Source organism: Oncorhynchus clarkii, chromosome 18, assembly GCF_045791955.1.
Source record: "Oncorhynchus clarkii lewisi isolate Uvic-CL-2024 chromosome 18, UVic_Ocla_1.0, whole genome shotgun sequence".
In the NCBI taxonomy this organism is placed as follows: Eukaryota; Metazoa; Chordata; class Actinopteri; order Salmoniformes; family Salmonidae; genus Oncorhynchus; species Oncorhynchus clarkii.
In genome coordinates, this window is record NC_092164.1 from 58876672 (window position 1) to 58904518 (window position 27847).

Below are 27847 nucleotides of genomic sequence, written 5' to 3' on the forward strand. Positions count from 1 at the left end.
CTGTGTCCATGTGTCATGTTATACCTGTTAAGACTGTGTCTGTGTCCATGTGTCATGTTATACCTGTTAAGACTGTGTCTGTGTCCATGTGTCATGTTTTACCCGTTAAGACTGTGTCTGTGTCATGTTATACCTGTTAAGACTGTCTGTGTCCATGTGTCATGTTATACCTGTTAAGACTGTGTCTGTGTCCATGTGTCATGTTATACCTGTTAAGACTGTCTGTGTCCATGTGTCATGTTATACCTGTTAAGACTGTGTCTGTGTCCATGTGTCATGTTATACCTGTTAAGACTGTCTGTGTCCATGTGTCATGTTATACCTGTTAAGACTGTCTGTGTCCATGTGTCATGTTATACCTGTTAAGACTGTCTGTGTCCATGTGTCATGTTATACCTGTTAAGACTGTCTGTGTCCATGTCATGTTTTACCCGTTAAGACTGTGTCTGTGTCATGTTATACCTGTTAAGACTGTCTGTGTCCATGTGTCATGTTATACCTGTTAAGACTGTGTCTGTGTCCATGTGTCATGTTTTACCCGTTAAGACTGTGTCCATGTGTCATGTTATACCTGTTAAGACTGTCTGTGTCCATGTGTCATGTTTTACCCGTTAAGACTGTGTCCATGTGTCATGTTATACCTGTTAAGACTGTCTGTGTCCATGTGTCATGTTTTACCCGTTAAGACTGTGTCCATGTGTCATGTTATACCTGTTAAGACTGTCTGTGTCCATGTGTCATGCTATACCTGTTAAGACTGTCTGTGTCCATGTGTCATGTTATACCTGTTAAGACTGTCTGTGTCCATGTGTCATGTTATACCTGTTAAGACTGTCTGTGTCCATGTGTCATGTTATACCTGTTAAGACTGTCTGTGTCCATGTGTCATGCTATACCTGTTAAGACTGTCTGTGTCCATGCGTAATGTTGTACCTGTTAAGACTGTCTGTGTCCATGTGTCATGCTATACCTGTTAAGACTGTCTGTGTCCATGTGTCATGTTATACCTGTTAAGACTGTCTGTGTCCATGTCATGTTTTACCCGTTAAGACTGTGTCCATGTGTCATGTTATACCTGTTAAGACTGTGTCCATGTGTCATGTTATACCTGTTAAGACTGTCTGTGTCCATGTGTCATGTTATACCTGTTAAGACTGTCTGTGTCCATGTGTCATGTTATACCTGTTAAGACTGTGTCTGTGTCATGTTATACCTGTTAAGACTGTGTCTGTGTCCATGTGTCATGTTATACCTGTTAAGACTGTGTCTGTGTCCATGTGTCATGTTATACCTGTTAAGACTGTCTGTGTCCATGTGTCATGTTATACCTGTTAAGACTGTCTGTGTCCATGTGTCATGTTATACCTGTTAAGACTGTAGCTGTTTTCAAATACCCATACTAACATACTTAATGAGTATATACTACATACTTTATGCTATTAGTTAATTTTAGTATACTGTAAACTAACGGTATCCTTGTAGTTGAGTGTACTAGTGCTTCGATGTGTCTACCGGAATTTGATACTGTTGCTTTTCAACTTCTTGCTAGCTTGTTAGCATAGCTAACAAATGACGAGCAAGACGTTTTACGACTTCTGTAACAATGTCCATTGAGAACGCACAAAGACTATACCACTTAGCTAAGCTAAGATTTACAGTGCCTTGCGAAAGTATTCGGCCCCCTTGAACTTTGCGACCTTTTGCCACATTTCAGGCTTCAAACATAAAGATATAAAACTGTATTTTTTTGTGAAGAATCAACAACAAGTGGGACACAATCATGAAGTGGAACGACATTTATTGGATATTTCAAACTTTTTTAACATATCAAAAACTGAAAAATTGGGCGTGCAAAATTATTCAGCCCCTTTACTTTCAGTGCAGCAAACTCTCCAGAAGTTCAGTGAGGATCTCTGAATGATCCAATGTTGACCTAAATGACTAATGATGATAAATACAATCCACCTGTGTGTAATCAAGTCTCCGTATAAATGCACCTGCACTGTGATAGTCTTAGAGGTCCGTTAAAAGCGCAGAGAGCATCATGAAGAACAAGGAACACACCAGGCAGGTCCGAGATACTGTTGTGAAGAAGTTTAAAGCCGGATTTGGATACAAAAAGATTTCCCAAGCTTTAAACATCCCAAGGAGCACTGTGCAAGCGATAATATTGAAATGGAAGGAGTATCAGACCACTGCAAATCTACCAAGACCTGGCCGTCCCTCTAAACTTTCAGCTCATACAAGGAGAAGACTGATCAGAGATGCAGCCAAGAGGCCCATGATCACTCTGGGTGAACTGCAGAGATCTACAGCTGAGGTGGGAGACTCTGTCCATAGGACAACAAGTATATTGCACAAATCTGGCCTTTATGGAAGAGTGGCAAGAAGAAAGCCATTTCTTAAAGATATCCATAAAAAGTGTCGTTTAAAGTTTGCCACAAGCCACCTGGGAGACACACCAAACATGTGGAAGAAGGTGCTCTGGTCAGATGAAACCAAAATTGAACTTTTTGGCAACAATGCAAAACGTTATGTTTGGCGTAAAAGCAACACAGCTGAACACACCATCCCCACTGTCAAACATGGTGGTGGCAGCATCATGGTTTGGGCCTGCTTTTCTTCAGCATGGACAGGGAAGATGGTTAAAATTGATGGGAAGATGGATGGAGCCAAATACAGGACCATTCTGGAAGAAAACCTGATGGAGTCTGCAAAAGACCTGAGACTGGGACGGAGATTTGTCTTCCAACAAGACAATGATCCAAAACATAAAGCAAAATCTACAATGGAATGGTTCAAAAATAAACATATCCAGGTGTTAGAATGGCCAAGTCAAAGTCCAGACCTGAATCCAATCGAGAATCTGTGGAAAGAACTGAAAACTGCTGTTCACAAATGCTCTCCATCCAACCTCACTGAGCTCGAGCTGTTTTGCAAGGAGGAATGGGAAAAAATGTCAGTCTCTCGATGTGCAAAACTGATAGAGACATACCCCAAGCGACTTACAGCTGTAATCGCAGCAAAAGGTGGCACTACAAAGTATTAACTATTAACAATTTTTCAGTTTTTGATTTGTTAAAAAAGTTTGAAATATCCAATAAATGTCGTTCCACTTCATGATTGTGTCCCACTTGTTGTTGATTCTTCACAAAAAAATACAGTTTTATATCTTTATGTTTGAAGCCTGAAATGTGGCAAAAGGTCGCAAAGTTCAAGGGGGCCGAATACTTTCGCAAGGCACTGTAGGTGAAAAATCAAGTCAATAAATGTTGGGTTGTTTAGTTAGATAGCATATAGTTAATATACTGGCAAGTTTGAAGTATTAGTAGCCAACTAACGTTAGGCAGCTAGCTAACATATGGTGCATACAAGCAACTACTGTAATGAAATGCTATGCAGTTCGTAAGGCTAGCGAAGCTAACAAATTGTTAAATTACATTGCTCAACATTTTCTTAACGTTTGTCATAATTAGTTAAAGCAATGAATTTGTATGCTCTCTCGTCGGACTTCGGCTGCATATTTTCCGCCATTTTCTTCAAATCTGAAAACGTTGTGAAGCCACGCCCATTTTCTGAAGAGTTGCATTATGGGCCCTAAATGCACGGAAATGGTGTTCACTGCTAGAGTACTTCGTATTTTGACGAATGTAGTACGACATCCGTAAACTTTTAGCATACTATATATATTCATACTATGACCAATAAGCATACTACATACTAAATGTATGCCACAAATAGTATGGTTAGTGCTGTTAGTGTGAGCATTCGAACACAGCTTGTGTCTGAGTGTCCATGTGTCATGTTGTACCTGTTAATACTGTGTTGGAATGTCCATGTGTCATGTTGTACCTGTTAAGACCTTGTCTGAGTGCCCATGTGTGTTGTCCTAACAGGATATGATGTACCAGCTGCTGCAGGGACTGGACTTCCTGCACTCACACCGTGTGGTTCACCGGGACCTGAAACCCCAGAACATTTTGGTCACCAGTGGAGGACAAATCAAACTGGCCGATTTTGGCCTCGCCAGGATATACAGCTTTCAGATGGCCCTGACCTCTGTGGTGAGACCTTACTGTTATAAACCTGTTTATAAACTGTTATAACACAGATGATATACACATTTCAGATGGAACTGACCTCTGTGGTGAGAACCTTACTGTTATAGCACAGATAATATACACATTTCAGATGGAACTGACCTCTGTGGTGAGAACCTTACTGTTATAGCACAGATAATATACACATTTCAGATGGAACTGACCTCTGTAGTGAGAACCTTACTGTTATAAACTAGAACATAAACTCTTATATCAGCCAATATATATTATGTACTGAGTAGAGACTATGCCTGACCAGGATATTAGTGCTGAGCGATTAGAGCTTTTTGGGGTTGATTCGGTTTCAGTTAAAACATTTTTTTTTTAAATAATCACAGTTTTCAGTTTCGGTTCAATATATTTTTTAACATGAAATGCGCTATGCGTTATGAATAAAACATGTAATAGTGACAGCACATTACTGCTTATCACTTATTAACCATCGTTTATTCACATTACTTTAATCAAATATTTCAGTTGTTTTGTATATTATATATTTGTTTTATATGATGACTTTATTATTTCATTCCAAGTCATCATCTCATCTCTATAGAGCTGTTGCCTATGTTGTCTGACAAATTCACCGTTTTAGTAGTTCTTCAAAGTAAATAAGGCATACTTTTATGACTACTGAATACCACCTATCAATCACTTAGATTAGATCATGTATTTTCAGGTAGAGATACTGTACCTCGCAAAGCAAATGCTCTTTATCTGTCTCAATAGCGCGTTCCTCTCTTCTCTCCCTCTCCATGTTTGCCCCACACCAGAGAGGAGGCGGCAAAGCGAGAGGTTTCACTCCCCAAAAAATATGTCCAATATAAACCCAATGTGTTTCTATGGGCTTATTTTGGACCTAGCTTCTGCCTTTCCGCCTTTGGGACAATGACTCCCATTGTTAGGGCGGAGATATGAGCATCAGTCAACACTCTACCCCATATTGACAAAGCAAAAACAGGATTTTAGAAATGTTTGCAAATGTTTTAAAAATCTAACATTTACATAAGTATTCAGACCCTTTGCTCAATACTTTGTTGAAGCACCTTTTGGAAGCGATTACGTCCTTGAGTCTTCTTGGATATGACGCTACAAGCTTGGCACACCTGTATTTGGAGAGTTTCTCCCATTCTTTTTTGCAGATCCTCTCAAGCTCTGTCAGGTTGGATGGGGAGCGTTGCTTTACAGCTATTTTCAGGTCTCTCCAGAAATGTTTGAGGTTCAAGTCCGTGCTCTGTCTGGGCCACTCAAGGACATTCAGAGACTTGTCCCGAAGCCACTCTGCGTTGTCTTGGCTGTATGCTTAGGGTCTTTGTCCTGTTTGAAGGTGAACCTTCGTCCCAGTCTGAGGTTCAGAGTGCTCTGGAGCAGGTTTTCATCAAGTATCTCTCTGTACTTTGCTCCGTTCATCTTTGTCTCAATCCTGACTAGCATGATGACTAGCATGAAGTTAATTAACACATTTTCTTCGCAAAACTATGTTGAATATTGGCCTATTGGAAACTACGACTCCCTACTACATATCACAGTTTTGGTGTGATCTGATTTCTTTCTAGAGAAAGTGCGTATTGAGCTCATAAAAAAATGTATTTCAAATAATTGAACCGACGTCGGTCAGTTAGTTGTTTAAAAAACGAACCTCTTGTGGCGAGCATCTTAAAGGAATAATCCACTTAAATTCACAAATTCCTATGATTTACATAAATAATGCAAATATGTGAGAACAATCTATGTTGTGAAAAAAATATAGCATTTTGTCGTTATAATAAGTTAGTAAGCAATATGTGAAAATTAGACTACCCACAATGCAATGCTCTCTCTAGAAAAGCTGTTTAGCCCGCTAGGTAGCTATCAAGAAAACATAACTACACGCAATTAATACCAAAGTCAATATCAGCATGTGAAGTAGTTAGCTAGTTGTAAATCTCTAAAACAAACTTCACTATCAGTTTAGGAGTTACAATATCACCATGTTCAACCTGGTAGTATAGATTGCGTTTCTAGCACAAAACTGTGTGAATCAGGTTGCAATGGCGACGCTCAAGGGCCCTGCGAGCCTGAAAGCAGGGAGAGGAGAACACAGTTTTGCGCCATGGTAGTTGAAGGAAGAAAGGATATTAATGTGATGGCGCACTCTGCACTTTGGGGACATATGAACAAAATATATACTGTGTTGTGATGATATAGACAGATGGATTTGTTCTGAAGAAGTTTGCTCATACCATCTTTTGTCTTATTTGGAATCTGGACTGCAGGTAATTGTTTTAAAAGCATTATGAAATGTGAGAGTTTGTTATCCCCTATATCCAGTGAATAGAACCTTGTCTTGATGACGTATCACGTCACATTTAATTTTTAGAGTGGATTATCTATTTTACACCAGTACACACACTGTGCTTTGTTTTTATGACAACCCCCAAAAAGTTCCTGCTTTAATGTTATGGTATAGAATAGACTATATCATGTCAAATACATAGTTCACATACTTAAAAAAAGTTTTTTTTCCTCAGTTGGCACTTTTGGGACTATTCCAGTTTTACAGGGCAAACCAAAACCTGAAGGTATTTCACATACTGCTACATAATGTATAGCCAGACTGATTCCTTTTCCTACAGTTTCACTAGCCAGACTGATTCCTCTTCCTACAGTTTCACTAGCCAGACTGATTCCTCTTCCTACAGTTTCACTAGCCAGACTGATTCCTCTTCCTACAGTTTCACTAGCCAGACTGATTCCTTTTCCTACAGTTTCACTAGCCAGACTGATTCCTCTTCCTACAGTTTCACTAGCCAGACTGATTCCTCTTCCTACAGTTTCACTAGCCAGACGGATTCCTCTTCCTACAGTTTCACTAGCCAGACTGATTCCTCTTCCTACAGTTTCACTAGCCAGACTGATTCCTTTTCCTACAGTTTCACTAGCCAGACTCCATAGTCTCAATCGGGATACGTCTGATTAAGCCAGACTACTCTTTATTATCAGGTATTTACTGTAGATGACAGATAGTCAAGTTATGTATTGGGAGTTGGACTGTGTGCGGTACATTCCCAGTGAGGCTATTCTTCCTTTTGATATCAGGTATTTAGATAATATATTAAATAACAGAGGTTATGAATTGAGACTGTGTGTTACTTCCCAATGTAAAGCATCATTTTATAGACAGACTCCTTATCTACCTCAGCCCACTCCAAAACAAAATACATTCACCTGGTACAAACGACTGAATTCAGGCCCTTACTCTGAAAACCTCATCTCTCTCTCTTTCACCTCCTCCCTTCTTCTCTCCTTCCCTCTCTCTGTCCATCTTTATCTCATTTTCTTATCCTCTTTTTCTGTCGTTTAGTGCACTCTTTTTTTTAACCAATTGGGTGAACGTCCACTTACTGTATGTGTGGGTTGCGTCCCAAATGGCTCCCTATTCCCCTTATAGTGCACTACCGTTGACCAGGGCTGATAAGGCCCATATTGCACTATAGACCTATAGTGAATAGGGTGTTATTTGGAATACAGACTATGTTTTACTGAGCTGGTCGACCAATGAGAAGAGAAGTATCCTGAGTGGGAGGTGAAAGGGAGACTATAAAACATTGGTACATGAGTCCACAGAAGGACAGAGAGAGAGAGAGAGAGAAGGCTCTCCTGAGACACAGATGAAAAGTGGCTAATGTGATGTAGCGGGCACTGAAAGGACACCAGTCGGCAGGCAAGAGAGAAGAACAGTAAAGGATATGGTGTAAAGTGAGAACGAAAGGAACGGCCGAAGAGAATCCCTGAAGTGAAGTGGACGTGACAAGGATGAAATGGATAAAGAGGGAGGGAGCTATGGGGGACAGAGAGAGATTGAGTCAGAGATCCCCTCCTCCTTCCTTTCTTCCGTCAAGGCTTTGAAGTGGGACTGTCTTGCACAGCCAGATCGCTCCAAGTTGACTTTGAAATTGTCTTGAGGACGTCAGGAAAGGCCTTCAAAATTACCCACTAGGGGCAACAGTGAGCAATATTACCTGGACAGGGGTGGCGGATGGGTGTTGGTCCGTGACTTCAGATCTGAAGGTCACATGTTCAATCCCAGTGGTAGACACTTGTTGTTTTAACCCTATCCCAAACCTTAACCCATAACTTAACCATTCAAAATGGATGCCTAGCACGGTGGCTAGGAAAAACTCACTAGAAAGGTAGGAACCTAGGAAGAAACCTAGAGAGGAACCAGGCTCTGAAGGGTGGCCAGTCCTCTTCTGGCTGTACATGGCCAAGATTTTCAAACATTTATAGATAATCAGCAGGGTCAAATAATATTAATCACAGTGGTTGTAGAGGGTGCAACAGGATAATGTCAGTTGGCTTTTCATAGCCGATCATTCAGAGTTAGAGACAGCAGGTGCGGTAGAGAGAGAGAGTCGAAAACAGCAGGTTCCGGGACAAGGTAGCACTTAACCATTCAGAATGAACGCCTAAACTTAATGTTTAACTCTATCCCAAACCTTAACCCTTATCTTAACCATTCAGAATGAACGCCTAAACTTAGGGTTTAACTCTATCCCAAACCTTAACCCTTATCTTAACCATTCCTAATCCCATGACTCCTGATCCGAAGGTCGCATGTTCATTATTCGTTTTTATCTGTATTGTTGTGTATCACTTATTTTCTTTGGTGCAAATAAATTTAACCTAACCATATTCCCAACGATAGACACTCATTTTTTAATTTTTTTTTTTAACCCTATCCCAAACCTTAATGATTAGTTGATTATTTGAATCAGCTTTGTAGGCCTAGGGCAAAAACAAATGTTCCCCCCTTTGAGAAACCCTGACTTAACCATTCGGAATGATGCGGAGCAGGAGGAGAACACCAGGGTATCAAAATCTACAACATTTGAGTTGGGAGCAACTTCAAAATTTGACGTTTGAAGAAACATGGAAAAATGTCAGAATCTGAAGTTAAATTGATAAAACTGTGAGATGTTGTTGGTTTTGCACTGGGCTCTGATGTCCAGATGTAGCAGGACAGAGGAGAACCTACAGAGAGGGCTCTAAATGGTCTGAAAGGGAGCGATGGGAGCAGGGAGCGATGAGGCATTTTAGATTAGCAGACCTTAAGGGTATTTCAGGACTAACTGGGGACATTCAGGACTACCTGAGGACATTCAGGACTACCTGAGGACATTCAGGACTACCTGAGGACATTCAGGACTACCTGAGGACATTCAGGACTAACTGAGGACATTCAGGACTAACTGAGGACATTCATTTGACATTATCTGTGGGAATTGTGATGTGAATAGATATTATATATATAGTATTATGTTACTAATACAAAATAATGTCTAGAGTAGACATTGTTTTATCATTGCATCGACATTGCATCAACTTTGCTAAGCACTACCTAGAGAAGTAAACAGACAGTCAAGTTAAGATCCAATGTGTTGCCTGGCCTGGCCAGACTCAGGCATGCTGTCAGTCATGTGGTCTCCCTTTGTGGTTCTATTTCCTTGTCAGAAACTGGTGTTTGACTTGCTTTATGACAGATGAGACATGGTCACTTCATGTTGGTTTGTCAGTTAGAGCTTCTGTTCAGGAAATTCACCTGGGAATCCACCTTAGGCATCTGGGACAGAAATACTGTGTGCGTGTGTGGGGTGGAGTGCAACATGAGCACGGGACCTTTGTTCCAGATTATTGTTGCTGTGTGTGTGTGTGTGTGTGTGTGTGTGTGTGTGTGTGTGTCTGGAATCCCCCTATCTCCCTCCCCAGTGCTGTGTCTCCTCTGACACAGATAAAGAATGCACTGCCGTTACTGTACTCTCACTATGCAAAAACACAACCCATTCACAGTGCTAGACGTACCCACATATACGCACAAACAGACACACAGACACACTCAAACACACATGCACACTCCTAGCAGGATTTCTCCCTTTTTTTCTGACAGTAAAGGATGGTAGTGACCAATAGACTAAGAGAGACTCGTTTAGACATGAAGATGCACAGTTACAGGCAGAAGGGGCAGCCAAGCAGCCCAGGTACATACAACTCATTACTACACCTGGCTCCCCTTAACTCATTTCAAACTACCAGGAACCTGAGAAATGCAGTCTCTGAATAGAAGAAGATTCTGTCTCCATCACAGTCAGGATATGATTCATAGTCTGCTTTCTAACAGAGTATATGAGAGCTGAACTTGCATAAGGTGCAAAAAAGGCCTTTATCCACTGATACTGGCAGTTGACGGTTTATGAGAATTTAACTTCTCTTTTATGTGTTGTATGCGTGTGTGTGTGGTGGTGCTGCTCCCCTCAGAGGCCCCCTGATATTTCCTGCCATTGAGTCCCACCTCTACCCCTCCACCATCCCCCGCTGAGTGAAAGGGTGACTCATGGACCACCCATCGGGTGGCGCAGAGGTGCAGATCAGGCTGACCCGGGGAGTAGCCGGGGGTTCGATGTTTGGTTGATTGTTTTATATTGACCTCAGCCTCCTGACACCTGATTGTCTGTCTCTGAGTGACAAGCTGATGTGTAAAGCTGTATAGTTAAGCTGACGGCTTAGGAAAGAGGAAAAGAGATAACCAAGTGCTTTTTCCTCCCATCAAACTGAGGACTATCAACCTTTCGCTTTTGTCATAAGATACCTGCATAAGTAGCACATTGCGGGGGAAATGTTTAAAAAATAAATCAAAAGCTTTGACATCTTGTTCCCCCACACCAGACCTAACCCCTAATGGTCTATTTCCTCAAAGCATATTTATAACAATATAGCGCCTCATCATTAGAATTGATTTGGCCTGTGGGGGTTTCCTGACTGTCTGTCCATTCATACCACGGCCAGTCATTGTAATGGGAATCAGACTGATTGGATTGTCCCATGAAAGCCCTTAAGCTAGGTCTCTTTCTCAGGCGTACACACACACACACACACACACACACACACAAATGCTCTCAGAGATGCATTGTGTGTGCTGTGTTGCTTCAGGGATAATTTATTCAGACTGATTGTTGTTACATATTTGCAGCTACCAGGATTAACTGTGGTCGTTGTAATACCCAGTGTGAAGAGACATAGAGACAGGTGATCGTGTGGGTTATGTTTCTCAACATAGATGCTAATATTGGATCCTGTCAATATGCCCTTTTATTGAGTTACAGGTCACATTTTATGACTTTAACTCTCATCCCATAGTTTCCCCTTAAACCAGACTGAATAGGAATAATGTTTTCCAATGGTGCATAAACAATGATGACACTACGCTGTTATTCTAATGATGCATATATTAAGATACCTAAATATGTGCTCTTGCATAGCGTGACATGAATACGCTACAGATATGCTATGGATATACTGTATTTCATTAACCTTTAATAAAGTTGTTTGGGATCTGTTCTAACATGTTCATCAAATGCTTCTAGATGTGTAATGAATGTGTTATGGACATGTAGTCAAAGTAATCTTTACCAATTCCTCTTTTCATTTTTCCTAGCCTGGTCCCAGATCTTTTTGGACTGTCTTGCCAACTCCTTTTTGCTATTGTCACAGAGTTGGTAAAACAGTGAAAACAGATCTGGGACCAGGCTACACTTTTCCTGTCTGCCATGATTGTTGTGAGTAGCACGGCTCCACAACAAGTAGTGCCGTTGCCGTGGGAGTCATCTGGCCAATGAATTCCTCATGTTGGTAATGAATGACTTCCTCAAGTTGGTAACACCTAGTGACCGACCAGCCGACCACCGCTCAGGTCAGCTGGCTGCTTGCTGCTCCAACCTGCTGGATTGCTCGCTAGCCTGCCTCATTCTGAATGTTCTTTGAATGTTCCCTAAGGATGAAGTAGCCTGGTCCAAGATCTGTTCTGGTCATACAGCACAATAGGATCTGGGACCAGTCTACAGATAAATTATATCTGTGGCAGGAAGATGTGATTACTGTTTATTCGGGGATGAGTCATACAAGCAATGATTTATTTATTTGACATTTTGCAGGATGAAATCTCTTGAGATGTACAATCTCATTTTCAAGAGTGTCAAAAAAATTAATACAATTCTTAGCAATAAGAATAATATGGCAACTACTGTCTAGTAATAACAACAATTAAATAATAATAATAATACAAATATAAAAACTAGCATAAAAAGTTGTTGTACAACTACTAATAGGCCTACAACTAATAAAAACTGATACTACTAATACAACGAATACAAACTACTGCTACTACTACAACTAATAAAACTACTACTAATACAACTAATAAAACTACTACTAATACAACTAATAAAAACTACTGCTACTACTACTACTAATACAACTAATAAAAACTACTGCTACTACTACAACTAATAAAACTACTACTACTACTAATACAACTAATAAAAACTACTGCTACTACTACTAATACAACTAATAAAAACTACTGCTACTACTACTAATACAAATAATAAAAACTACTGCTACTACTACTAATACAACTAATAAAAACTACTGCTACTACTACTAATACAACTAATAAAAACTACTGCTACTACTACTAATACAACTACTACTAATACAACTAATAAAAACTACTGCTACTACTACAACTAATAAAACTACTACTAATACAACTAATAAAACTACTACTAATACAACTAATAAAAACTACTGCTACTACTACAACTAATAAAACTACTACTACTACTAATACAACTAATAAAAACTACTGCTACTACTACTAATACAACTAATAAAAACTACTGCTACTACTACTAATACAACTAATAAAAACTACTGCTACTACTACTAATACAACTAATTAAACTACTGCTACTACTATTAATACAACAAATAAAAACTACTGATACTAATACAACAAAGAAAACGATGTACCTAAACGATGTACTAGTACCGTACGATTGGCAGCACTCATTCAACACTTGAAGAGAATTAGATTTGGGACCGTTTGAGTGTGATTTGAGTATCCCTAAATGAGCATGATTGCACGTCTTTCAGTTAAAGTATGAGTTGAATGTTGTTGGTGGGGAACACCGTTACATTTTTTTCAATGAATAGAATCAAAACCGGGAACGAAAGTGACCTATACTTTTCCGGAACAGAACCATAATTTTAAAAGCATGGTAACCGGTATCAGATCTCAGGAAAAGACCCAGATGCAGACAGTTCAAAATAACAAGAGTTTATTACAACAACAGGGGGCAGGCAAGCGACAGGTCAAGGGCAGGCAGAGGTCAGTAATCCAAAGCAGAGTCCGAAAGGTACAGAACAACAGGCAGGGTTAGGGTCAGGCAGAGGTCAGTAATCCAGGGCAGTATCACAAGGTACAAAACGGCAGGCAGGGTCAGGGCAGGCAGAATAGTCAAAACCAGGGAAACTAGAAAACAGGGACTATAGAAAGCAAGGATTATAGAAAACAGGAGTACGGGAAAATGCTCCTATGCAAAGCCCTCTCTCTGTCGATTAGAAACTTATTCCAGTGTCTGTCTGCCAGCTGAAAATGTTCACCAGTGTGTGTAGGCTACCTGCCCCTCCTAGCTGTAGCCTACTGATGTTACAAGTGTGATTCAGAAGATAGGGAGAGAGATTTTTTATTCGAGAAGAATGGATCAACTTTTTCAATATTATGTAGTTAGGAATACTATAGATATCACATTTCACATTGGATATATTAACTACAGAAACGTAAGACAGGTTTTTAATTCTGGTCTCACTCTGCACACACAAGCTTGTTAGCTAGCTAGCTTCTCTGGTCCAATGTTAAGCCAACTCTGAAGTTCAAAGTTATTAAAAGTTCCTCCATAGAAGTTGCTCCTCCTTAGTATAATTCAGTGGGCCTAATTCCAATAATGCATGTCATCACAAGATGCCCATAGCATCAAGCCAAGCCTCCTCCTGCACCCTCTCGCGATCTCTCCTCACCTGCAAAATGTCAGTTGCGTCTCACACCCTACACGTGTCTTTCCGTCATGCATGTAAACAACTCACTCCGTAGCCAGCTCCATAGCAAGCTGCTCTATCCGTACTGCATGATTGGTGAAGTAGTTTGTCGAGCTAAATGTAAAAAAATATATATTATTATATTGTTCCTTTTCAAACCTCTGTAATCAGATGTTTTGTACATTTAGCTCAACATTAAATTACTTTTAACCTGTTCAGAACTTTATTTTGCTGGTTGGAAAAGTGGAACGGAATGAAAAAAGGTATGATTCTGTTCAGAACGAAACCATTGGAAAATATTGGTTCCAACCCCTGGTACTTTGTCTTGTTACGCTCCAGACTTTGATTTGAAGCCAGTCAGATGCCCCTTTTGCTTATGAAATTATTTGTTTCTATTTCTCCATCTTGAATTGCATGGCTGTGCAAGTAATGAAAAGAAATCAATGCATGTTTCTCTCTTGAGACCCAATACCTCAACAGCTCATTTTGGTTTGTGAGGATCGAGGAATTAAGAAAAGCTTTAAGAATTTCTCAGTCATAGCAGAGGATGAATCTCATGGAGGGTTTTGTCTGAATCCAGCAGTTTGTGTTCTCACTGCCAGACAATGTGCTTCCACTCTGAACAGACACTCGGGCAGCAACTCTGCTCAGTTTGGAGAGGGAAAACCCCACACAGCACGCAGGAGAGCACGTGCATCCCTTTCTGGGAATGTTTAGATATCTCCTCAACGGTTCGAGGGGGGGGGGGGGGTGACTTCCCTCTTTCTCTCCATGCTCCCAACTTCAGCGGGAGAAGGGGGTTGTCCCCAAACACACACACAAGGATATGAATACATGTACAAACACAGACGGATATGAACAAATGCACACACACACAGCGGCTGAGAGTACAATGCACAGTGAACATCTTATTTGGTATTTCCTGTGTAACCACTACCAGGTAGCGCACGTCCTGCACTTCAGGCCCTGTCTCTATTAATTGTTGACGGGCTCCTGGCCATGTTCCAGGTGGGGAAAAGGGGGACTGATTGGGGGTGAGGGAGTCAGGAGTGGTAGGGGGGATATTAAAGCCGTGCCTGTACCAGCATTGAATAAAAGAAAATGACAGCATATATGAGGAATTTTCCGACTAATGATGTGCGGATGTGGTAGCTAGGCTGGGGGAAAGAGGCTGACTGTGCTGTCTTTGTTTGCTGAGAGAGGGCCCCATGCAGCATTCCTGTACGCTGTGCATACTTTGGCAACTGTTACACTCTGTTTTTTAACTGTATACAGTTTATGCTGCTGCTCTCTACTGTAAGCTTGTCACAAGCTGTATACAGTTAACTCTGACTTTAAATCTTCTTCCCTTCCTTTGCCTGCTGTCAGGGTATTGTTGTCTTCCTTGGCCTGCTGTCAGGGTATTGTTGATGTCTTTCTTGGCCTGCTGTCAGGGTATTGTTGATGTCTTTCTTGGCCTCCTGTCAGGGTATTGTTGTTGTCTTTCTTGGCCTGCTGTCGGGGTATTATTGTTGTCTTTCTTGGCCTGCTGTCAGGGTATTGTTGTTGTCTTTCTTGGCCTGCTGTCAGGGTGTTCTTGTTGTCTTCCTTGGCCTGCTGTCAGGGGTTGTTGTTGTCTTCCTTGGCCTGCTGACAGGGTATTGTTTTTGTCTTTCTTGGCCTGCTGTCAGGTTATTGTTGTTGTCTTTCTTGGCCTGCTGTCAGGGTATTGTTGTCTTCCTTGGCCTGCTGTCAGGGTATTGTTGATGTCTTTCTTGGCCTGCTGTCAGGGTATTGTTGATGTCTTTCTTGGCCTGCTGTCAGGGTATTGTTGATGTCTTTCTTGGCCTGCTGTCAGGGTATTGTTGATGTCTTTCTTGGCCTGCTGTCAGGGTATTGTTGATGTCTTTCTTGGCCTGCTGCCAGGGTATTGTTGATGTCTTTCTTGGCCTGCTGTCAGGGTATTGTTGATGTCTTCCTTGGCCTGCTGTCAGGGTATTGTTGATGTCTTTCTTGGCCTGCTGTCAGGGTATTGTTGTCTTTCTTGGCCTGCTGTCAGGGTGTTGTTGTCTTTCTTGGCCTGCTGTCAGGGTATTGTTGTTGTCTTCCTTGGCCTGCTGTCAGGGTATTGTTGATGTCTTCCTTGGCCTGCTGTCAGGGTATTGTTGTCTTTCTTGGCCTGCCGTCAGGGTATTGTTGTCTTTCTTGGCCTGCCGTCAAGGTATTGTTGATGTCTTTCTTGGCCTGCTGTCAGGGTATTGTTGATGTCTTTCTTGGCCTGCTGTCAGGGTATTGTTGTTGTCTTTCTTGGCCTGTTGTCAGGGTATTGTAGATGTCTTTCTTGGCCTGCTGTCAGGGTACTGTTGTCTTTCTTGGCCTGCTGTCAGGGTATTGTTGTTGTCTTTCTTGGCCTGCTGTCAGGGTATTGTTGATGTCTTTCTTGGCCTGCTGTCAGGGTATTGTTGTCTTTCTTGGCCTGCTGTCAGGGTATTGTTGTCTTTCTTGGCCTGCTGTCAGGGTATTGTTGTCTTTCTTGGCCTGCTGTCAGGTTGTTGATGTCTTTCTTGGCCTGCTGTCAGGGTATTGTTGATGTCTTTCTTGGCCTGCTGTCAGGGTATTGTTGTCTTCCTTGGCCTGCTGTCAGGGTATTGTTGTCTTCCTTGGCCTGCTGTCAGGTTATTGTTGATGTCTTTCTTGGCCTCCTGTCAGGGTATTGTTGATGTCTTCCTTGGCCTGCTGTTAGGGTATTGTTGTCTTTCTTGGCCTGCTGTCAGGGTGTTGTTGTCTTTCTTGGCCTGCTGTCAGGGTATTGTTGTTGTCTTCCTTGGCCTGCTGTCAGGGTATTGTTGTCTTTCTTGGCCTGCTGTCAGGGTATTGTTGTCTTCCTTGGCCTGCTGTCAGGGTATTGTTGATGTCTTTCTTGGCCTGTCGTCAGGGTATTGTTGTTGTCTTTCTTGGCCTGCTGTCAGGGTATTGTTGATGTCTTTCTTGGCCTGCTGTCAGGGTGTTGTTGTCTTCCTTGGCCTGCTGTCAGGGTATTGTTGTTGTCTTCCTTGGCCTGCTGTCAGGGTATTGTTGTTGTCTTCCTTGGCCTGTTGTCAGGGTATTGTTGTTGTCTTTCTTGGCCTGCTGTCAGGGTGTTGTTGTTGTCTTCCTTGGCCTGCTGTCGGGGGTTGTTGTTGTCTTCCTTGGCCTGCTGTCAGGTTATTGTTGTTGTCTTTCTTGGCCTGCTGTCAGGTTATTGTTGTTGTCTTTCTTGGCCTGCTGTCAGGGTATTGTTGTCTTCCTTGGCCTGCTGTCAGGGTATTGTTGTCTTCCTTGGCCTGCTGTCAGGGTATTGTTGTTGTCTTCCTTGGCCTGCTGTCAGGGTATTGTTGTTGTCTTCCTTGGCCTGCTGTCAGGGTGTTGTTGTCTTTCTTGGCCTGCTGTCAGGATATTGTTGTTGTCTTCCTTGGCCTGCTGTCAGGGTATTGTTGTCTTCCTTGGCCTGCTGTCAGGTTGTTGTTGTCTTCCTTGGCCTGCTGTCAGGGTACTGTTGTCTTTCTTGGCCTGCTGTCAGGGTATTGTTGTTGTCTTTCTTGGCCTGCTGTCAGGGTATTGTTGATGTCTTTCTTGGCCTGCTGTCAGGGTATTGTTGTCTTTCTTGGCCTGCTGTCAGGGTATTGTTGATGTCTTTCTTGGCCTGCTGTCAGGGTATTGTTGTCTTCCTTGGCCTGCTGTCAGGGTATTGTTGTTGTCTTCCTTGGCCTGGTGTCAGGGTGTTGTTGTCTTTCTTGGCCTGTTGTCAGGGTGTTGTTGTTGTCTTCCTTGGCCTGCTGTCAGGGTATTGTTGTTGTCTTCCTTGGCCTGCTGTCAGGGTATTGTTGTCTTCCTTGGCCTGCTGTCAGGGTGTTGTTGTCTTCCTTGGCCTGCTGTCAGGGTGTTGTTGTCTTCCTTGGCCTGCTGTCAGGGTATTGTTGTTGTCTTCCTTGGCCTGCTGTCAGGGTATTGTTGTTGTCTTCCTTGGCCTGCTGTCAGGGTATTTTTGTCTTCCTTGGCCTGCTGTCAGGGTATTGTTGTCTTCATTGGCCTGCTGTCAGGGTATTGTTGTTGTCTTCCTTGGCCTGCTGTCAGGGTATTGTTGTCTTTCTTGGCCTGTTGTCAGGGTGTTGTTGTCTTTCTTGGCCTGCTGTCAGGGTATTGTTGTTGTCTTCCTTGGCCTGCTGTCAGGGTATTGTTGTCTTTCTTGGCCTGCTGTCAGGGTATTGTTGTCTTCCTTGGCCTGCTGTCAGGTTATTGTTGATGTCTTTCTTGGCCTGCTGTCAGGGTATTGTTGTCTTCCTTGGCCTGCTGTCAGGTTATTGTTGATGTCTTTCTTGGCCTGCTGTCAGGGTATTGTTGATGTCTTTCTTGGCCTGCTGTCAGGGTATTGTTGATGTCTTTCTTGGCCTGCTGTCAGGGTATTGTTGATGTCTTTCTTGGCCTGTTGTCAGGGTATTGTTGATGTCTTTCTTGGCCTGCTGTCAGGGTATTGTTGATGTCTTTCTTGGCCTGCTGTCAGGGTATTGTTGGTTGTCTTCCTTGGCCTGCTGTCAGGTTATTGTTGATGTCTTTCTTGGCCTGCTGTCAGGGTATTGTTGATGTCTTTCTTGGCCTGCTGTCAGGGTATTGTTGATGTCTTTCTTGGCCTGCTGTCAGGGTATTGTTGATGTCTTTCTTGGCCTGCTGTCAGGGTATTGTTGATGTCTTTCTTGGCCTGCTGTCAGGGTATTGTTGATGTATTTATTGGCCTGCTGTCAGGGTATTGTTGATGTCTTTCTTGGCCTGCTGTCAGGGTATTGTTGATGTCTTTCTTGGCCTGCTGTCAGAATATTGTTGATGTCTTTCTTGGCCTGTTGTCAGGGTATTGTTGTCTTCCTTGGCCTGCTGTCAGGGTATTGTTGTTGTCTTTCTTGGCCTGCTGTCAGGTACTGTTGATGTCATTGTTGGCCTGCTGTCAGGATATTGTTGTTGTCGTCTTCCTTGGCCTGTTGTCAGGGTCTTGTTGTCTTCCTTGGCCTGCTGTCAGGGTATTGTTGATGTCTTCCTTGGCCTGCTGTCAGGGTATTGTTGTTGTCTTCCTTGGCCTGTTGTCAGGGTCTTGTTGTCTTCCTTGGCCTGCTGTCAGGGTATTGTTGTCTTTCTTGGCCTGCTGTCAGGGTATTGTTTATGTCTTCCTTGGCCTGCTGTCAGGGTATTGTTGTTGTCTGTATTGGCCTGCTGTCAGGGTATTGTTGTTGTCTGTATTGGCCTGCTGTCAGGGTATTTTTGTCTTCCTTGGCCTGCTGTCAGGGTATTGTTGTCTTCATTGGCCTGCTGTCAGGGTATTGTTGTTGTCTTCCTTGGCCTGCTGTCAGGGTATTGTTGTCTTTCTTGGCCTGTTGTCAGGGTGTTGTTGTCTTTCTTGGCCTGCTGTCAGGGTATTGTTGTCTTCCTTGGCCTGCTGTCAGGTTATTGTTGATGTCTTTCTTGGCCTGCTGTCAGGGTATTGTTGTCTTCCTTGGCCTGCTGTCAGGTTATTGTTGATGTCTTTCTTGGCCTGCTGTCAGGGTATTGTTGATGTCTTTCTTGGCCTGCTGTCAGGGTATTGTTGATGTCTTTCTTGGCCTGCTGTCAGGGTATTGTTGATGTCTTTCTTGGCCTGTTGTCAGGGTATTGTTGATGTCTTTCTTGGCCTGCTGTCAGGGTATTGTTGATGTCTTTCTTGGCCTGCTGTCAGGGTATTGTTGGTTGTCTTCCTTGGCCTGCTGTCAGGTTATTGTTGATGTCTTTCTTGGCCTGCTGTCAGGGTATTGTTGATGTCTTTCTTGGCCTGCTGTCAGGGTATTGTTGATGTCTTTCTTGGCCTGCTGTCAGGGTATTGTTGATGTCTTTCTTGGCCTGCTGTCAGGGTATTGTTGATGTCTTTCTTGGCCTGCTGTCAGGGTATTGTTGATGTATTTATTGGCCTGCTGTCAGGGTATTGTTGATGTCTTTCTTGGCCTGCTGTCAGGGTATTGTTGATGTCTTTCTTGGCCTGCTGTCAGAATATTGTTGATGTCTTTCTTGGCCTGTTGTCAGGGTATTGTTGTCTTCCTTGGCCTGCTGTCAGGGTATTGTTGTTGTCTTTCTTGGCCTGCTGTCAGGTACTGTTGATGTCATTGTTGGCCTGCTGTCAGGATATTGTTGTTGTCGTCTTCCTTGGCCTGTTGTCAGGGTCTTGTTGTCTTCCTTGGTCTGCTGTCAGGGTATTGTTGATGTCTTCCTTGGCCTGTTGTCAGGGTCTTGTTGTCTTCCTTGGCCTGCTGTCAGGGTATTGTTGTCTTTCTTGGCCTGCTGTCAGGGTATTGTTGATGTCTTCCTTGGCCTGCTGTCAGGGTATTGTTGTTGTCTTCCTTGGCCTGTTGTCAGGGTCTTGTTGTCTTCCTTGGCCTGCTGTCAGGGTATTGTTGTCTTTCTTGGCCTGCTGTCAGGGTATTGTTTATGTCTTCCTTGGCCTGCTGTCAGGGTATTGTTGTTGTCTGTATTGGCCTGCTGTCAGGGTATTGTTGTTGTCTGTATTGGCCTGCTGTCAGGGTATTGTTGATGTCTTTCTTGGCCTGCTGTCAGGGTATTGTTGTCTTCCTTGGCCTGCTGTCAGGTACTGTTGATGTCATTCTTGGCCTGCTGTCAGGGTATTGTTGATGTCTTTCTTGGCCTGCTGTCAGGGTATTGTTGATGTATTTATTGGCCTGCTGTCAGGGTATTGTTGATGTCTTTCTTGGCCTGCTGTCAGGGTATTGTTGATGTCTTTCTTGGCCTGCTGTCAGAATATTGTTGATGTCTTTCTTGGCCTGTTGTCAGGGTATTGTTGTCTTCCTTGGCCTGCTGTCAGGGTATTGTTGATGTCTTTCTTGGCCTGCTGTCAGGGTATTGTTGATGTCTTTCTTGGCCTGCTGTCAGGGTATTGTTGATGTCTTTCTTGGCCTGCTGTCAGGGTATTGTTGATGTCTTTCTTGGCCTGTTGTCAGGGTATTGTTGATGTCTTTCTTGGCCTGCTGTCAGGGTATTGTTGATGTCTTTCTTGGCCTGCTGTCAGGGTATTGTTGGTTGTCTTCCTTGGCCTGCTGTCAGGTTATTGTTGATGTCTTTCTTGGCCTGCTGTCAGGGTATTGTTGATGTCTTTCTTGGCCTGCTGTTAGAATATTGTTGATGTCTTTCTTGGCCTGTTGTCAGGATATTGTTGTCTTCCTTGGCCTGCTGTCAGGGTATTGTTGTTGTCTTTCTTGGCCTGCTGTCAGGTACTGTTGATGTCATTGTTGGCCTGCTGTCAGGGTATTGTTGTTGTCTTCCTTGGCCTGTTGTCAGGGTCTTGTTGTCTTCCTTGGCCTGCTGTCAGGGTATTGTCTATGTCTTTCTTGGCCTGTTGTCAGGGTCTTGTTGTCTTCCTTGGCCTGCTGTCAGGGTATTGTTGTCTTTCTTGGCCTGCTGTCAGGGTATTGTTGATGTCTTCCTTGGCCTGCTGTCAGGGTATTGTTGATGTCTTTCTTGGCCTGCTGTCAGGGTATTGTTGATGTCTTTCTTGGCCTGCTGTCAGGGTATTGTTGATGTCTTTCTTGGCCTGCTGTCAGGGTTTTGTTGATGTCTTTCTTGGCCTGCTGTCAGGGTATTGTTGATGTATTTATTGGCCTGCAGTCAGGGTATTGTTGTTGTCTTTCTTGGCCTGCTGTCAGGGTATTGTTGATGTCTTTCTTGGCCTGCTGTCAGGGTTTTGTTGTTGTCTTTCTTGGCCTGCTGTCAGTGTATTGTTGTTGTCTTTCTTGTCCTGTTGTGAGGGTATTGTTGATGTCTTTCTTGGCCTGCTGTCAGGGTATTGTTGTTGTCTTCCTTGGCCTGCTGTCAGGGTATTGTTGTTGTCTTTATTGGCCTGCTGTCAGGGTATTGTTGATGTCTTTCTTGGCCTGCTGTCAGGGTATTGTTGATGTCTTTCTTGGCCTGCTGTCAGGGTTTTGTTGTTGTCTTTCTTGGCCTGCTGTCAGGGTATTGTTGTTGTCTTCCTTGGCCTGCTGTCAGGGTATTGTTGTTGTCTTTATTGGCCTGCTGTCAGGGTATTGTTGATGTCTTTCTTGGCCTGCTGTCAGGGTATTGTTGATGTCTTTCTTGGCCTGCTGTCAGGGTATTGTTGATGTCTTTCTTGGCCTGCTGTCAGGGTATTGTTGATGTCTTTCTTGGCCTGCTGTCAGGGTTTTGTTGATGTCTTTCTTGTAAATCGTCTTTTGAAAGAGCAAACGGGAAAAGGCAAAGTGACTCTGGGGCCTGCTGAAAATAAGGGTGTTTACAGGCCAACTGACTGCTCAGCTAAGAATGGCCTGCCTGGAGACACAACCATTGAAGAAGGAAGAGAGTTGACTTGAAAACTCCTGTACTACATCCCAAATAGCACCCTATCGCCTATTTAGTGTACTTCTTATGACCAGATCCCAAGGGTCTGTAGTCTGCAGCTAGGCTTTGATTTGTGATGCAATGCAGACTTTTTGCCTTGCATAATGTAAACAATAGTTAAGCCCAACAGCATGTGTGTGCTGTCAGTACTTTCTATCTGCACAGCCCATGTTTTGCATGGTGAAGTGTTCAATAAAGTACAGTAACTACTGTCTCTCTACAAGGCTTCCACTATTGCAGTCCAATGATTGCATAGGCAGGCCAAGAATTCTGCCTGGTCTGTCACATAGAAAGGGCAAACATATAGGGTCATGAGGTTTTCCTGGTCAGGGCCTAGTTACACATTATTACATATGACAGTTGGGGTCAGGAGGTTTCGCTGGACACATGACCTGACCAGGTAAATCTCTTGGTCCTAAAGCATTGGAAGAAACCTGCTGTCTATCTTTCTGTCTCCATTTTGGCCTTAGCCAAACCTCTGGTGGATCAGGTCCCTTTAAAGGAGTCTGTGTGTCTGGCCCTGCATGGTAGAAACAATGTGTTAAAGGAGTCTGTCTGTCTGTCTGTCTGGGGGCCCTGCATGGTAGAAACAATGTGTTAAAGGAGTCTGTCTGTCTGTCTGTCTGGGGGCCCTGCATGGTAGAAACAATGTGTTAAAGGAGTCTGTCTGTCTGTCTGTCTGTCTGGGGGCCCTGCATGGTAGAAACAATGTGTTAAAGGAGTCTGTCTGTCTGTCTGTCTGGGGGCCCTGCATGGTAGAAACAATGTGTTAAAGGAGTCTGTCTGTCTGTCTGTCTGTCTGGGGGCCCTGCATGGTAGAAACAATGTGTTAACGGAGTCTGTCTGTCTGGGGGCCCTGCATGGTAGAAACAATGTGTTAAAGGAGTCTGTCTGTCTGTCCAGGGGCCCTGCATGGTAGAAACAATGTGTTAACGGAGTCTGTCTGTCTGTCCAGGGGCCCTGCATGGTAGAAACAATGTGTTAAAGGAGTCTGTCTGTCTGTCCAGGGGCCCTGCATGGTAGAAACAATGTGTTAACGGAGTATGTCTGTCTGTCCAGGGGCCCTGCATGGTAGAAACAAATGTGGCCATCAGGACCAGGGTTTCTGTGCCTGTGTTTCAAATGGCCCTATTCCCTATGTAACACACTGCTTTTAAAAGTACCCAATTGATACCTGACTCCAGTAAAAGTGAAAGTCACCCAGTAAAATACCACTTGAGTAAAAGTATTTAAATATACTTGAGTATTTAGTTTTAAATATACTTAAGTATCAAAAGTAAATGTAATTGCTCAAATATACTTACACTCAGACATAATTTACAAATGAAGCATTTGTGTTTAGTGAGTCCACCAGATCAGAGGCAGTAGGGATGACCAGGGATGTTCTCTTGATAAGTGTGTGAGTTGGACCATTTTCTGTCCTGCTAAGCATTCAAAATGTAACGAGTACTTTTGGGTGTCAGGAAAAATGTAAAAATAACATTATTTGCTTTAGGAATGTAGTGGAGTAAAAGTAGAAGTTGTCAAATATAGAAATAGTCAGGTAAAGTACAGATACCCCCAAAACTACTGAAGTAGTACTTTAAAGTGTTTTTAACTTAAGTACTTTACACCACTGGAGAGGGGGGGGGGAAAGAGGGGGGCAACGAAGGAGAGAGAGAGAGGGGGTAGGCGGATGTGCTTGGTCATTGAGGCTTGCCTTGGAGGATCCACTGTTCTGCCTTCCTGCCTGGTCTCTGTACTGCCTGTTCTGCCTTCCTGCCTGCCTGGTCCCTGTGCTGTCTGTTCTGCCTTCCTGCCTGCTCTCTGTGCTGCCTGTTCTGCCTTCCTGTCATCCTGCCTGCTCTCTGTTCTGCCTGTTCTGCCTTCCTGCCTGCTCTCAGTTCTGCCTGTTCTGCCTTCCTGCCTGTTCTCTGTTCTGCCTTCCTGCCTGCTCTCTGTTCTGCCTTCCTGCCTGCTCTCTGTTCTGCCTGTTCTGCCTGCTCTCTGTTCTGCCTGTTCTGCCTTCCTGCCTGCTCTCTGTTCTTCCTGTTCTGCCTTCCTGCCTGCTCTCTGTGCTTCCTGTTCTGCCTTCCTGCCTGCTCTCTGTTCTGCCTGTTCTGCCTTCCTGCCTGCTCTCTGTACTGCCTGTTCTGCCTTCCTGCCTGCTCTCTGTACTGCCTGTTCTGCCTTCCTACCTGCTCTCTGTGCTTCCTGTTCTGCCTTCCTGCCTGCTTCCTGTTCTGCCTTCCTGCCTGCTCTCTGTTCTGCCTGTTCTGCCTTCCTGCCTGCTCTCTGTACTGCCTGTTCTGCCTTCCTGCCTGCTCTCTGTACTGCCTGTTCTGCCTTCCTGCCTGCTCTCTGTGCTTCCTGTTCTGCCTTCCTGCCTGCTCTCTGTTCTGCCTGTTCTGCCTTCCTGCCTGCTCTCTGTTCTGCCTGTTCTGCCTTCCTGCCTGCTCTCTGTTCTGCGTGCCTGCCATTTATTATCCAGTGTGCAGCAGAGAGAGAGAGTTGGGCCGGACGGGATGAATACTTTCAGCAGAAAGGAATGCCCAGAATGTTGTCCTTTAATCTGGAGTCAGCCAGCCAGGCTGCTTTATCTGACCGCCTCTGTTCTGTTAGCAGGCAAGCAGCAGCTCCACACAAGCAGAGCTAAAGGAGAGGCCTGTCTACCTGTCTGTCAGTCAGGGGAGGGAGGGAGCGAGCGAGTGAGCAAAGAGAGAGGGAGGAGAGGAGGGACAGAGGGGAGAAAAATAGTGGCTACAGAGGGAGGAAAGGAGGGGCAGTACAGAGAAAAATAGTTTCTAGAGAGGGAGGAAAGGAGAGAAAGTGAGATGGGGGATATTTTATGAGTTTGTACCAAGTTAAATGAGTATAGCCTTGACTCATGTTTTTTCTTAAAGGAGCAATCTGGTATTCAAACAACAAACAAATCAATCAATCAATTTTAATCAATCAATTTTATAAAGACATTTTTACATCAGTAGTTGTCACAAAGTGCTTTACCGATACCCAGCCTAGAACCCCAAACAGCAAGCAATGCAGAGGCAGATGCACAGTGGCTAGGAAAAAGTACCTAGAAAGGCAGGAACCTAGGAAGAAACCTAGAGAGGAACCAGGCTCTGAGGCGAGGCCAGTCCTCTTCTGGCTGTGCCGGGTGGAGATTATAATAGTACATGGCCATTTAGGCCAGATCATTCTTCAAGACGTTCAAACGTTCATAGATGACCAGCAGGGTCAAATTCTAACCACATTGGTTATACAGGGTGCAACAGGTCAGCACCTCAGGAGTAAATATCAGTTGGCTTTTCATAGCAGAGCATTCAAAGGTCGAGACAGCAGGTCCACAGGAAGGGGAGCGAGAGGGAGTGAGGGAGAAAGAGAGAGGGGAGAAACAACAGGTCCACAGGAAGAGGAGGGCGGGAGGGAGGGAAAAACAGCAGGTCCACAGGAAGGTGAGGGAGAAAGAGAGAGGGGAGAAACAGCAGGTCCACGGGAAGGAGAGGGAGGGAGGGAGGGAGAAACAGCAGGTCCACAGGGAGGAGAGGGAGGGAGTGAGGGAGAAAGAGAGAGGGGAGAAACAGCAGGTCCACAGGAAGGAGAGGGGAGGGAGGGAGGGAGGGAGAAACAGCAGGTCCACAGGAAGGAGAGGGAGGGAGGGAGGGAGGGAGGGAGGGAGGGAGGGAGGGAGGGAGGGAGGGAGGGAGGGAGGGAGGGAGAAAGAGAGAGGGGAGAAACAGCAGGTCCACAGGAAGGAGAGGGAGGGAGTGAGGGAGAAAGAGAGAGGGGAGAAACAGCAGGTCCACAGGAAGGAGAGGGGAGGGAGGGAGGGAGGGAGGGAGGGAGGGAGGGAGGGAGGGAGGGAGGGAGGGAGGGAGGGAGAAAGAGCAGGTCCACAGGAAGGAGAGGGAGGGAGGGAGGGAGAAAGAGAGAGGGGAGAAACAGCAGGTCCACAGGAAGGAGAGGGAGGGAGTGAGGGAGAAAGAGAGAGGGGAGAAACAGCAGGTCCATAGGAAGGAGAGGGGAGGGAGGGATGGAGGGAGGGAGGGAGAAAGAGCAGGTCCACAGGATGGAGAGGGAGGGAGGGAGGGAGAAAGAGAGAGGGGAGAAACAGCAGGTCCACAGGAAGGAGAGGGAGGGAGTGAGGGAGAAAGAGAGAGGGGAGAAACAGCAGGTCCATAGGAAGGAGAGGGGAGGGAGGGAGGGAGAAAGAGAGAGGGGAGAAACAGCAGGTTCACAGGAAGGAGAGGGAGGGAGGGAGGGAGAAAGAGAGAGGGGAGAAACAGCAGGTCCACAGGAAGGAGAGGGAGGGAGTGCGGGAGAAAGAGAGAGGGGAGAAACAGCAGGTCCACAGGAAGGAGAGTGAGGGAGGGAGGGAGGGAGGGAGAGGGGAGAAACAGCAGGTCCACAGGGAGGGAGGGAGAAATAGATAGGGGAGAAACAGCAGGTCCACAGGAAGGAGAGGGAGCGAGGGAGAAAGAGAGAGGGGAGAAACAGCATGTCCACAGGAAGGAGAGGGAGGGAGGGAGAGAGAGGGAAGAAACAGCAGGTCCACAGGAAGGGGAGGGAGGGAGGGAGGGAGGGGGGAGAAACAGCAGGTCCACAGGAAGGAGAGGGAGGGAGGGAGAAGGGAGAAACAGCAGGTCCACAGGGAGGGAGGGAGGGAGGGAGGGAGGGAGAGGGGAGAAACAGCAGGTCCACAGGGAGGGAGGGAGGGAGGGAGGGAGGGAGGGAGGGAGAGAGGGGAGAAACAGCAGGTCCACAGGAAGGAGAGGGCGGGAGGGAGGGAGGGAGGGAGAAATAGAGAGGGGAAAAACAGCAGGTCCACAGGGAGGGAGGGAGGGAGAAAGAGAGAGGAGAGAAACAGCAGGTCCACAGGGAGGGAGGGAGGGAGGGAGAAAGAGAGAGGGAAGAAACAGCAGGTCCACAGGGAGGGAGGGAGGGAGGGAGAAAGAGAGAGGAAGAGAGAGGGGAGAAACAGCAGGTCCACAGGGAGGGAGGGAGGGAGGGAGAAAGAGAGAGGGGAGAAACAGCAGGTCTACAGGAAGGAGAGGGAGGGAGGGAGGGAGGGAGAAAGAGAGAGGAGAGAAACAGCAGGTCCACAGGGAGGGAGGGATGGAGGGAGAAAGAGAGGGAGGGAGAAAGAGAGGGAGGGAGAAAGAGAGAGGGGAGAAACAGCAGGTCCACAGGAAGGAGAGGGAGGGAGGGAGGGAGTGAGGGAGAAAGAGAGAGGAGAAACAGCATGTCCACAGGGAGGAGAGGGAGGGAGTGAGGGGAGAAACAGCAGGTCCACAGGAAGGAGAGGGAGGGAGGGAGAGGGGAGAAACAGCAGGTCCACAGGAAGGAGAGGGAGGGAGAAAGAGAGGGAGGGAGAAAGAGAGGGAGGGAGAAAGAGAGAGGGGAGAAACAGCAGGTCCACAGGAAGGAGAGGGAGGGAGGTACGGAGTGAGGGAGAAAGAGAG

General features: G+C 44.8%; 1 protein-coding gene across 2 annotated transcripts in view; it reads left to right on the plus strand.

Moving 5' to 3' along the window:
- The window catches only part of LOC139373790 (cyclin-dependent kinase 6-like), an 84829-nt gene that overhangs the window by 17230 nt on the left and 39752 nt on the right, over window positions 1–27847 (plus strand). For both annotated transcript variants that reach the window (XM_071114785.1, XM_071114784.1), the window contains one exon: window positions 3897–4064. In XM_071114785.1, coding sequence (XP_070970886.1) covers window positions 3897–4064 — 168 coding nt within the window. The remainder of the gene's footprint in view (window positions 1–3896; window positions 4065–27847) is intronic.